The 12,787-nt window shown below is 44.8% G+C and overlaps 2 protein-coding genes across 7 annotated transcripts in view; one reads left to right on the top strand and one right to left on the bottom strand.

Annotated features, from left to right (window-relative positions):
* REXO5 (RNA exonuclease 5) overlaps positions 1 to 10,493 on the top strand; it is a 66,710-nt gene extending 56,217 nt beyond the window's left edge. For both annotated transcript variants that reach the window (XM_081819892.1, XM_081819886.1), the window contains one exon: positions 6,272 to 10,493. Coding sequence is in view for 1 of the 2 variants with exons in the window: in XM_081819886.1 (XP_081676012.1) it covers positions 6,272 to 6,341 (70 nt within the window). In the remaining variant the exon portion in view is untranslated. The remainder of the gene's footprint in view (positions 1 to 6,271) is intronic.
* DCUN1D3 (defective in cullin neddylation 1 domain containing 3) overlaps positions 1 to 12,787 on the bottom strand; it is a 38,423-nt gene that overhangs the window by 10,687 nt on the left and 14,949 nt on the right. The window contains exon 2 of one of the 5 annotated variants that reach the window (XM_081819905.1): positions 4,267 to 4,401. The exons of the other annotated variants lie outside the window; for them this stretch is intronic. The gene's annotated coding sequence lies outside the window, so the exon portion shown is untranslated. The remainder of the gene's footprint in view (positions 1 to 4,266; positions 4,402 to 12,787) is intronic. 5 annotated transcript variants of the gene reach the window in all.

The following is a 12,787-nucleotide window of genomic DNA, read 5'->3' as shown; positions in this document are numbered from 1 at the left end:
TGAACCACAGCACTGACCCTGCTCAAATGCACCACTGCCCAGAGCACCTGCAGGAGCGGGTTCTCCATAGGATCAGACTTCCTTGTGACTGATGCTGAGTATAATCAGGCTGGGTATTTGCTGTGCTCTAGGGACACCTTGAACCCAGTGGTTTCTCCCTGCCTGGGGCAAGCTTCCAGCCAGTTCCAGACTCCTTTCCCCTTGGTCCTAGCTCTGTAGGTTTAAAAAAGACAGGATTTCTAGCTTGATACTCATTTATACTTTAATGGAGCTGCCTTTCCAGCTGGTCATCCCGGCCGCCTCTCTGAAGTAGAAAGCCTCAGCACAATGTGGGCACCCCAAAAGCCAAATTTCATCAGCATCAGAGCGCCATTATTAACAAATACCACTCTGTATTTGGTAGTACGTTATAATCATGATACATAAATGTAGCTCTGTGAAATAGTTACTACGCCCATTTCACAGGAAAAGAAATGGAGGCATAGCAAGATCAAGGAGCTATCTACGAAGGGAGAAAACAGGGGCAGAGTAATTAGGAGGATGAGTTCTTGGAGCAGACAAACCTGGATGTGAATCATGGTGATGGCACAACATGTGACTGTCAGCATTCATTTTAAAATGGGGCAGCTGTACTTCAAGACAGAGTAAAGGAGATAATCCACGTGAGATGCTCTCTGCCCACGGAAAGTATTCAGGAAGTGTTAACGTTTATCATAGCTGCTGCTGTTATTGCCAACTCAGTGACAGAATCAAGCCTCCCCGCTCCTAGAACAGTGCTCTTTTCAGTGGCCAGTGCGGCTCTTGGGGGAGGGGGGCGGGGGCAGCTCAGGTACGCAGGACTCCTCAGGTACCCAGAGCAGCTCCCAACCTCCCTGTCCTCACAGGGACTCTGTTCTCCTGCTTCTGCTAAGGGGCATAAAGAGCTAAATGGAGCCAGGGGCAGGGAGAAAGGCAAGGCAGGAAGAATAAAGAAAACACGCACATACACACACCCCTGGAAACCTACCTCTCAGCACAATTGTAGTTTTGGGGTTTACCTGAAAGATCGATGCCAGTAACTCTGCTCAGTTTATGCTGGATCAGGCTCAGCCTCCAGCTTTTCTCCTTCAATCTCACTCCAGATGCTTCTGTCACCCTCCCTCTCTGCAGAGCGGCCCCAGCCCCCCGCTGCCTGTGCCGTGCCAGCCCTGGCTGTTCGTGGGGGCGGGCCTGGCTGCCGGCCTGGAGCAGGCACTGCCGGGCCGGGGGCAATCCCAGGGGCCATGGTCTCCGCCGCTGCTCTGGCTCCAGAGAGGGATCAGGAGCTGAGCTACCTCATAGGCAGTTCCATGAAGCGAGGTGCAGGCAAGTCCCTGGGTCTCCTGGGCTTAACTATCTACTGCTGAAACAGAAGGACCTGTTATGGGAGAGAAGGACCATGAAGGGCTACACCACACAAGGACACAGAGTGACTGGAGACAGGAAAAGGAGAGAGGAGTGTGAACTAGCGTTACGGAAAGAAAGGTGGAGGGGCTGACTAGGGGAAGTGGTATGTGCGGAACACGGGGCTGCCTGCTTCCTCTGCATCATCGCCTTCGCCCTCACAACCACCTAGCCTGTCACAGACTTTTTACAGATGAGGAAACCCAAGTTTCTTAACTACTAAGCAGGGTGACTAGGAGATAAAACCAGCCTGTCAGACTCCAAAGTTCACCCCATGGGAAAGTTTCCGAGAACTGGCTTTTGTTTGATCTTTAAATGACTGGAAACACCAAATGTAAAAGAAAGAGTCAAAGGGCCAATCTGGTTGGTCCATGTGGAAAGGTGATTTAAAACATTTAGTAACAGCGGTATCTCTTAGATTACACCTATGTATGGAGGGGATTCACGTTAACGGTCACATTTAACCCACTACAACCATATGAGGAAGACACCATATAAGCTTTTAACAGAGAGGAGAACCGAAGAGAGATTAAGGAATTTGGCCTGAAGTCCCACAGCCTGTCTACAAAGGAAAAGGGATTCAAATCCAGGCCGTCTGGTTCTAAACCCGCCATTCTTCCTCACTGGTCTCACTACTATTCTCTGCTATGATGTGTCCCAAAGATACACCCTTCTGCCAAGGAGATGATGATGGCCCAAGATGGAAAGGTACATTAGCAACACCTAAACATACTAGAGATACAGAATAAACTCCCAGGTTTGGTTCTGGTCTTGTACCTCTAGGCGGTGTGGGCCCTTGAACAAGTCACTTAACCTCTCCGAGTCTGTGTGATCCCAACATTAAAGTAAGGGGTCTAGACTAGTGCTTCCAAGTTTAATGTTCTGGGACTACCTTCACTTTTTGGCATCCAATGAGGCTGAAGTTCTAAATTTGCAAGCCTTCTAAGGACTGGCACTTTGCCTGCTCAGTGAATGGTTCTCGTACTTCTTGCCTAAGCCTATCAGACCCAAGAGAAAATGAGACCAGAAGTCCAAAAGGAGGAGAGAGCAAGCAGGGGCTACTCCAGTCTGAACAAGGGGTGAAAGATTACACTGCTTTTGCAGGCCTGCCTCTCTTTAATCATCTTAGTTTGATCTCTGCAGGGTCAGCAAGAGGCCCTGGCATACGGAAAACAGACCAGAGCGAGCTGGCTCACTGCTGCCGCTGGTTGGGTCGGGAAGCCTGCTCAGGAATGTGCACTGGCTGCTGATGGGGAGCCTGTCACCCAAGGAACAACCTCATGAAATGAGGAGCTAAAAAACAGGAGGCAAATGCTGGCACCAAAAATCAGTGTCAGCAAGCAGTTGTGATCTACTTGGAGACTTCCTGGAGAGAGGGGACCCATCTGATTTTACCCAGCCCATTCTGTTCCCATCTAGTGTCTATTCGGAAGCAAGAAACCACCGGCAAATGCTGGTGTTTCTGCAGAGGGGCAAGAAGAAACCACTTTCCAGCTTTCATCTAAACAGTCTGTAGAGCTAGCTGGGTGCATGTTTTTATTTCTTACTATATATGCCAGACAACCACAGGCCAGAGAACATGAGTACATGAATTCCTCAGATGGCTCTTCTCCAGCCGCCAGGGGCTAACGCACTGTCCTGGCAGAAGCCATCCCCCTTGGGAGTCTCAAAGCCAGACCACAAGAGCCCCTTGATCCCACCTGGCAGCTAGAGATGCTGAATGACCTGAGAAAAAGATAGGGAATGGGTGGTGGCCGTTTGTAAACTACTTCCTAGAAAGTAAACTTAACAAAACAAGAAGGTAAGATGGAGGGAGTACCTGATATGTAGAGTTGCCTGCTGTCACTTGGAACTTGGGACTTACAAGATCACCTTTGGAGATTAGGTCTCTTACCCAGAGCTATTTGGGAGGGAAAGCCATTCCCTCTGCCAAAGCAAACGAGACCCGTCTGCTGCTATTTTCATGCTTTTAAAAGACTTTTTGTCCTAAAATGTACTACAGCAGCAAGCTAAGGCAGCAGTTAGGGTTGGGTAGGAACACATGACTTCTTGTATCAACAAATCTCTAAAGCGCAAAAGAAAAGAGGGATTGGGGCTGGGGGGGGGGACTTTTTTTTTTTTTTTTAAGAAAATAAACCAACCGGTTTTATTTCTGTAAATAATCTTAGGTCACATGACTAAGACCAGCCAGCTTTCCAGAGTAATTTTCTTTTTAAAGTGTTCTTACTGGTCCTCACCTGGCATACCTCAAATATACTAGAGTAAGAATATATATCCAGTCGGAGGCCTGAGGCCAGTGTGGGCTGGCTAGAACCAATACTAATTGCGAAATCCAACCAAGCCAACACACGCATGTACTATAAAGTTTCCAAATACCAAATAATGAAGCATTTTTGGTCTCTGAGCTCCAGGAATGAGCTACATGTTTAATCCCACATGCCTCAAAATAACCAAAAAAGGGCCATATCATTCTACTGACCCACACTTGGAATCTTTTTTTGCTGTCACTACTGATCAGGACAGGTCAGGCTACCCACTTATGTGCAAATCGGGCATCATTAAGGAGCACCAGATTTCTAGGTTCGCTACTCTTTTTGTTTCTGCTCCAGCTTTTTCAGTTTCCTTCCTGGTTTAAGAGCCGAGGGCTTTCCTGGATCTGTGCTCCGTGGTACCAGAATAAAAATGGCATGCCCGCTGCATTCTTCATCTCTGCTTTTATGCTTACTGCTTGTTTTCTTTCTTAAGAGACAGCCTCCTTAGGCCCCGCTGAAGGTAAACCACGGATGAGGCACTGATTGCTGGCTTCCAGTTGGCAAATGGGTACCAGCCCCCCTAGAGGCTTACCTGACTGCAGATGAGTAGTCCTCAAACACCCAATTACCACATCAACTGTTCACTTTTCATTCTCCTTCTGAGCAATTCAGTAGTTACAAAGTGACTGAAAAATAGTTAACTGGAGATAAGCTTTGGTTTTTGCCCCTAAGTAAAAGAAAGGCAAGAAAGGAAACTGAAATGAGTTGAAAGATGAGGAAGGAACCCAATATAAAGATGATAAATGACTGCATCTAAATGCCTTAAAGGGGCACCAGAATTACCACAAATGTATAGATGTGGTTTCTAGAGCCACCCTTCCTCTAAGAAGGCCTCAGGTTCATCATGTGGTAACTAATCAATCTCTTAAATGTTTGTTAATTCTTTAAAAAAAAAAAAATCCAAATCCATTAAGGCCACATTTATCAGGTTTTTCCTAGAGGCCTATGATGGAAGCTAACTGCTAATGCACAGTAGACGGGAAGAGGAAGAGGGAGAAAAGAGCAAGCTGTATAGTAAAAGAATATCTGTTTTCAACCACATCAGTAAACTGGTCAGAGAAGTGAGGCCACTAAGGCTTTCTCTCCTGCAGCCAAATTCAAAAGTATTACATAGTTACTCTGTAAAGTTTAGAAAATACAGAGCTTAAAAAAATCCCACCACTTACAATTAATATTTGAGTATATCCTCTTAGTCTTTTATATGAGCACATAAGGACGGCACACGGAAAACACATGCATGTCTACATTATGCGTTTAGAACTTTTGAACAAAAGTGGGATCATATTGTACACTGTATTTTGCAATCTTTTCCATTGAACATTTTTTCATATAAATCTTCTCCTCTCACAGAATGCTTTTATACAGCAGCAATTCTGGGGCGCCGGGATGGCTCAGTCCATTAAGTGTCTGCCTTCAGCTCAGGTCATGATATCAGGGTCCTGGGATCGAGTCCCACATCGGGCTCCCTGCTCAGCGGGGAGCCTGCCTCTCCCTCCGCCTCTGCCACTACCCCCTGCTTGTTCTCTCTCTCCAATAAATAAATAAAATCTAAAAAAAAAAAAAGAGCAGCAATTCAGTGGTAGTACTGGTACAACCACAAACACACTAGTTATGTCATGTAACCCATAGACCATTTATAGCCTGCTACTATTCAATCTGTCAAAAATTTGGTGCTGTACTATAGAGGGTGTGCAAAAAGGCTGGGATTCTCTGTTGAAACATATTAATATTCAGGGGCGCCTGGGTGGCTCAGTCGGTTAAGCATCTGCCTTTGGCTCAGGTCATGATCCCTGGGTCCTGGGATCGAGCCCCGCGTCGGGCTCCCTGCTCAGCAGGGAGCCTGCTTCTCCCTCTCACTCTTCCCACCGCTCCCCCTGCTTGTGTGTGCTCTCTCTCAAATAAATAAATAAAATCTTAAAAAAAAAAAAGAAACATATTTAATATTCACATAAGTCTTCCACTGAATGGAGGTACCATACTAAATCAGGTCAGTTTAGTCTCTTATTGTCGGACATTTAGCTTGCTTCCAATAGTTCACTATTATAAACATTACTCTGATAACAAACAACATGCGCTTAAAACTCAGCACACTTATAATTCCTGAGAATAAAACCCTATAAGTGGAACCAACAGATCAAAGGATGTATAAAAAAATTATATATATATGTGTGTGTGTGTGTGTGTATATATATATATATATATGAAATCCAATCTGAATCCAAAGAACTAACATAAACTTTGTATAGTGTACTGGGAGAGTGCATATCTGCCAACTAATTCAACTTCTTGCAAAAAATCCTTACCAAAAGCACATTAAGACATTGTGTTTAAGGGAAAATATCCAACCACCAAAGGAGAATGGAAACAGGTTAAGAAAGATCACTTGCTTCACTGTGAATCACATCAAAAAGGCTGACAGATCCAATGAGTCTGGCTTCAAGGATTCCAAGATGGTGTTGTTACATAATGGGGAGAAAAAGATTAATCACAGGGCACCTTTTAATTTTATCTAACTTTTCCTTGTTATTCTTTCAAAGAAGTTCGACCTGTGCCCACTCCCATCAGAAAGCAGCAGAAGTTGCAGCAGCCGCTGCCACCACCAACTAAGGCCTCACGAATGACAGTCCCGGAACCAGAGACTCAGCGACGGGGCAGAAGGAGCCGGCCCATGGAAGAGGCAGAACCTGAAGAATCACATTCCTACAGGGTGTGGGAGGCTCGTTCAAAATGGAACTGTGGGATCCCTGGAAATGGTTAATAGGCTGGATTTAACCTGTAGAGTTATTATTTGGACTTTCTAGCTTCAGACTAGATCAAATGGTATGACTGCGTGCAACAGAGACTGGTCTGCGTCCCCAGCACCCAGGCTCTTCCTCAGGCGACTAGCCAGTTTTCACTAGAGAAGATCCTTCTCCTGAACTCTTGGCCACATAGTTGGGTGGGGCTCACAATAGACTATGTGACTCAGGCCCAGCTGGGCCTCACATACCCCTGGATTCAATGACTGGGTTAGGGATATACAGGTGACCTCAGCAGACAGAATAAATCTTAGCACTGAAAGTAAAGGAAGCTGGAGCTGCTGCAGTCATCCTGCCACAGAGAGCCACCAGAGAAAATAGTAATGCCTACCAAACAGTCACTGTGAGGATTAAATGGTCCCTTCTTATCATATGGGTCTCACTTCAAATGTATGTAGGACCCACGAATGAAATCACTGCCAAGAGACAAAGAGAAAATGAATTCTGAAGGCATTATCTGCACCCAGAATCCAACTGTACTACCTAAAGTCAGATCAAAGCCTGAGCCCCACAGTTATGCGAGCCAATTAATTCCTCTTTTGCATAAGCCAGATGTCAGGTTTTGGGTCACAACAGAAAGAGTCCCTACTAACAAACACATTGCTATGTCACTCAGATCTCTTCTGCTCACAGAGCAAAGAAAGAAGATCTGATGCCTAGGTTCTTCTGATTCATCATCCAGGACCAAGTTACTAGGCCACAATTTCACCCCTTAGCTGAACACCAGGACGAATAATCCCAAACTCGAGCAAACTGTAACATTCTATTGCAACTGGGTGGACCACCAGGATGCCATTTAAAAGCTGATATGACTAATGAGCAAAAGAACCTTTCCAATTGCAATTTTTACAACCTTCGGCCTCCTTCAAGCAGACAGGCCACAGAGCACTTACAGCTGCTTTCTTCTGTTGTGTACGCATGTTCTGTCATCTTCATGTTCCCAAGGAGGAACCTCCTCCCAGCACTCAGACACCACGTGAAAAGCTGTAAAGCAAGAGCTCCTGGAAGTCTTTCTCTGTGCAATAACAACATGATCAATCTTCCAGCTGAAACAGATATTTGATCTAAACCACATCCTATGAAACTGAAAGGCCAGATCTGACCAGAATTTGGCTACCCTCTTGGTTTCAATTACTATTGCTGAAACAATTTCTCTCTGGTTTCAAGCACTGAAGAGCCTATTTAGAAAGTATTCAGGTTTTAAAAACTGTAACAGGAAATGCTTGTGTTTGTGTGCCTTTATTGGAAATACATTCCCTGCAGGTTGAAACTTGAGGCCTCAAGTTTTGGGGTTTATTTTTTTATTTCAAACAGTTACTTATTTCATAAACGGGCACTCATATGGCATGAAGCCAAAGGGTTCATTAACACATGTAAAGATAAGCAGGTAATTAAATCAAAATAGAGCTCTATATCCGATGGCTGGCAACCCGGTCCTAGAAGCTTGGCAAAGACCGACATCTGACGATTCCAGCCCCGTTCCTGCCCACTTCCCGCCCATACTGACCTGCCAAAATCGCTGCCACCAAATGGCATTGCAATGCTATCAAAACTCTGCCCTCACAGCTAGGCCCTATTTTCATGAAACAGATTATGAGAAAATCCTAAAATTAAGCAGCAGCACCATAAGCGCTTTTGGGCATCAATATCTTTGAAAATCCAAGGATAGCTTTGGACCCAGACTAAACTGTGCATACATGCACACACTCATACACTCAAACTCTGCATCCAATGATTGGGGTCTGTGAAATTACATGTTAACTCTTCTGACATGCATCAGGGTTTTACCTACACTGCAACCACGTTCATTCTCCTCACTCATAACCCAGCTGCAGACACTGCAGCCCCTGCAGCCGCCCCAGTATAGTCTCACCCCTTCTGAGAAGGGCGGGACACGCTCTGCATGCACATGACTGTGTGTGTACAGCTCGGCTCTATCTGCTCCCCAGCGTATACTTAATCACCTGTGCCTCAGTTTTCTCACCTGAGAACTGGGAAAATCAAAGTGTCATAGTGAAGAATAAATGGCCCCTTCACATCACATGGGTCTCTGTTAGAATGCTGAGAGGCGCTCCCCGGCCGACCGACCTAAAGTACCATCTCACTCGGGTCCAGCACACTATTTCATTTCTTCCCAGCACATTTCACTCTCTGAAATTCCTGTTAACTTCTTATTGTCTGCTCCCACTACCAGAAGCAAAGTGCCACAGGCGCTGGGATTTTATCTTATTCACCCCTTTGTCCTGTGCACCTAAGCTATGTCACATAAGCAAGTGCTGGATAAGTATCTGTTGAGTGAGTAATAATCACTGTTATTTATTGAGCACTTCTGTACAAGGCACTAGTCTGTGTACCTGAAATGTATTGACTCATGACTGAATAAATGGTAAGTCCAACCTTAGTGCTGTCCCTAGCACAAGTTAGTACTCAATAACCAGTAGCCGTTTATACCAATTCTAATTATATGATGACGTTACCAAATACTCAACAGTAAAGGCGGTCGAGCCCTAAGGATGTAGAACTTCACCTCTCCAGAGCTGCTCCCTAAGGTCCAACTTCTCCTGGACTCCTCTCCTTCCAGCACTCCTCTACCTTCAGAAGGAAGAGAAAGCAGGAATTGTCTCCTTGTTCCACTTACTCTCCACCTCATCGGTTCTCAGATGATGCGACACAAACACAGCTTCTTGGCCAGCATATACTACCCCATCTCTCCGCATGCCACAAGCTAACTTTCACCTCAAACCCGGCAAGAGCCAAAGTTAAAGCTGAAACGGGAACATGTTCATCCTGTCATGCCTCTTTTTGACATGCACCCCAGTCCCTTGGAAAAAATTCACAGTAATGATGGATAGCACTCCAGCCTCTCCTCGGAGCAAGGGACCAAGTCCAGAGGGTTCATTCAAGCAGCACTCTGGGAAGCTCCGAGGGCTTGCCAATCACGTGAACTCCAGTGAAAAGCCTTCTGGTGCTGATTTGAACTGCCTCTTCTTTACCTCAGTCAACTAAGGCATCACACATTTAAGGCGTTTGGAGATGCAGGGGCATAACCCAGCAGTTTTTTCTGAATACTGCATATTGAACACAAAGGACTCACGGCCAGTTTTGTATTTCTATTCCACTGTTACATTTTCTAAAATTTGGTCGATGACAGAGTGGCTTTTAAGTGAGGGCTGAAGCACACACCTCATCAAAGATAGTAAGAGACGTGGATCATCAAGGCCCTCCATCTCTTTGGAACCACAGCGGACAATGGACTATGTTTTATAGGACAGCAAGAAAAGGCCAAGAACTAAAGTCCTAATCACGGCCTTCAAAGCCAGATGCACTTGCCAAGAAAGCAAAGGGCAGATTTTACCTCCGCCGGCTGGCAGGCAGACCCACACATTCCGCTTAACCATGTGAAACAGCTAGCTTTTGCTCTCCCCGCCCCCGGGCCCAGTTATGATATTTGGGTAGCAACACCGGCGACTTTTCTAGAAGAGTGTTTTATAAAAATAGAGCTTCCAATTTTAGGTCTAGAACTGAAAAGAAAAATAACCAGAATTAGAAATTTGTTTTAACACAATACATTGAAAATTACAAGTTTAAGTGCTGGTCGCTGAAGAGGGGGATCACACCACCACATGACTTCTCAGTGAGTCATAAAAAATAGTACAGGCTTGTTTAACAGTGGACATCCACCAGCACTAAGAGTTAAGAAGCCCACTTGTGTCAGATGTCAGAAAGCCAATCTGACACTCCCGTGTTAGTTTTAGCTGTGGCAGGACTGACACAAATGAACTGCAGCAGCAATTTACAAGACAAACGTTAATAAACATTTTTTGAGGCTATTCAAAGAGGAAATGTTTGAAACCCTGAACATGACCCATTTTTCAAAAGTTAAATCAGTTTAACAAGAAAAAAAAAAGCCCTCAAACTATTAATAAATCACGAACTGAAACATTTCTGGATTTCTAATACCCATTGTTGATTAACATACCTCTGTGTCAAAGCAAAAACCAAGTGCAGGCATTTAACAGCAAGTTGCTACCCTTTCAGTTATGAGAACCACTCTGGTGGAACTAGATGAGAGCAATGAGAATTCATTTTCAGGCCTGAGATGGATACTGTCTTGATAATAAGACAATAAAGACCTCCCCAAAGGGCTTCTGGGTGCCATAAATTATATAACAAATCCACTTCTGCCAGGCAGCCAGGATTAACTCCTATTCACCCGGGGCACTACTTACTCAGTTATCACCAACTGGCTTATCCAAATGAAACAGTCATTAGCCACCACTGCCCTTCGAAAGGCACAGCACATCTTTCATTGCTCATCAGTCGGCTGACACCAGCTACTCATTGCACAAGAAGTCAACCTAACAATCTTAAGGACATCTTTGATACTTGTTTTTTCCAGGCCAAAACATTTTTTTTTTTTAAAAACCAGAAAGTTGGGGGGCCTGGGTGGCTCAGTTGGTTAAGCGTCTGCCTTCGGCTCAGGTCGTGATCCCAGGGTCCTGGGATCGAACCCCGCATCGGGCTCCCCGCTCAGCGGGGAGTCTGCTTCTCCTCTCTCTGCCCCCTCCCGCCGCTGCTCATGCTCTCTCTCAAATTAAAAAAAAAATCTTAAAAATAAATAAATAAATAAAAATAAAAACCAGAAAGTATTTCATTGGTTTCTCCCCTGGTAAGTTCTTCTGACTGAATTTTTTTAAGAATTATCTATTATGACACCTTATTATAATAAACAATTTGTTACTTCTAATATGCATTCAAGGCTTGAAGGCATTATATATCCTTTCCTCCTCTGGAACATAAACATTCATGGCTCCCAAACAGGTGGTCAAAAATAACAAGTCCAGGGGCGCCTGAGTGGCTCAGTCGTTAAGCGTCTGCCTTTGGCTCAGGTCATGATCCCAGTGTCCTGGGATCGAGCCCTACATCGGGCTCCCTGCTCAGCGGGAAGCCTGCTTCTCTCGCTCCCTCTTCCACTCCCCCTGCTTGTGTTCCCTCTCTCGCTATGTCTCTGTCAAAAAAATAAATAAAAATCTTTAAAAATAAATAAATAAATAACAAGTCCACAGAGAGAAAGTATGCTATTATTTCAGTGACTGCATCTTGTATTACGAGTTCCAAGAAGGCAGGGAATGCGTATGGTAACGAGAAAAGGGATAACTGGCACCTGACAAACATTTTCTATAGAAGCAAATGTAGGAGTGCCTGGGCAGCTCAGTCGGTTAAGTGTCCAACTCTTGATTTCAGCTCAGGTCAGATCTCAGGGTCCTGAGATTGTCCCACGTTGGACTCGTGCTCAGTGAGGAGTCTGCTGGAGATTCTCTCCCTCTCCCTCTGTCCCGCCCCTTGCATGTGCTCTCTCACTCTATCAAATAAATAAATCATTTTAAAAAAGAATCTAATGTAAAATAAGCATCTACTATGTACCAAGTGCACTGCACAAATCTACCTACATGCATGGTATGAGCCACTTTTACACAATAATGTCCACAAATGCTTACATAAGTTTTACAGTGTACTATCCATCAATTTCAAAAAATTTTTAAAGATTTTATTTATTTATTTGAGACAGAGAGCAAGCAAGCACAAGTGGGGCGGGGCGGGGGGGTAGTGTGGCAGGGCAGGGGGAGAGGGAGAAGCAGACTCCCCACTGAGCAGGGAACAAGGCTCGCTAGATCCCAGGACCCTGAGACCACGACCTGAACGGAAGGCAGACACCTAACCACCTGAGCCACCCAGGTGCCCCCCAAAATTTTTTAAAATAAGAGTAGTTTTTTGTTTGGTATGTATAAGGCTTTACCTAGTCCAGTGTCTTCCATACTTTAAGCGCAGCCTTCAGTGAGAAGTAATACTTCACTTCCGGACCATATACACACATGTAACTACATGTATAACTCAAAAGTTTCATGAAGCAGTATTTGCCCTCATTTCTAAGATTCACTCTAGTTTATGCTATTTCTTTTCTTTAGTTTGGTTTTTAATCATTGGTTATAACCCACTAATTAGATATGACCCATAGTGAGAAAATCTCAATCTCAAGATCAAACTTAAAGGTTCCTCCAACAGCCTTATTGTGCCAGACACAACACCAGGCATTGTAGAGTCATGATGGCAGTTAGTCCCCACATCTACCCTATGAGGTTGGTACTACTGTTATACTGATGAAGAAATAATCTCAGAAAAAAACCACCTCACTCAAATCCCTACACTGTGGCACAGAGCAGCTCACCCAACAGTCCATCTGCTCCCCCAATTTCC

This window comes from Leptonychotes weddellii, chromosome 5 (genome assembly GCF_054177405.1).
Source record: "Leptonychotes weddellii isolate Sample4059 chromosome 5, ASM5417740v2, whole genome shotgun sequence".
In the NCBI taxonomy this organism is placed as follows: domain Eukaryota; kingdom Metazoa; phylum Chordata; class Mammalia; order Carnivora; family Phocidae; genus Leptonychotes; species Leptonychotes weddellii.
Note: the sequence above shows the minus strand (reverse complement) of the source record. Positions and strands in the feature narration are given on the sequence as shown.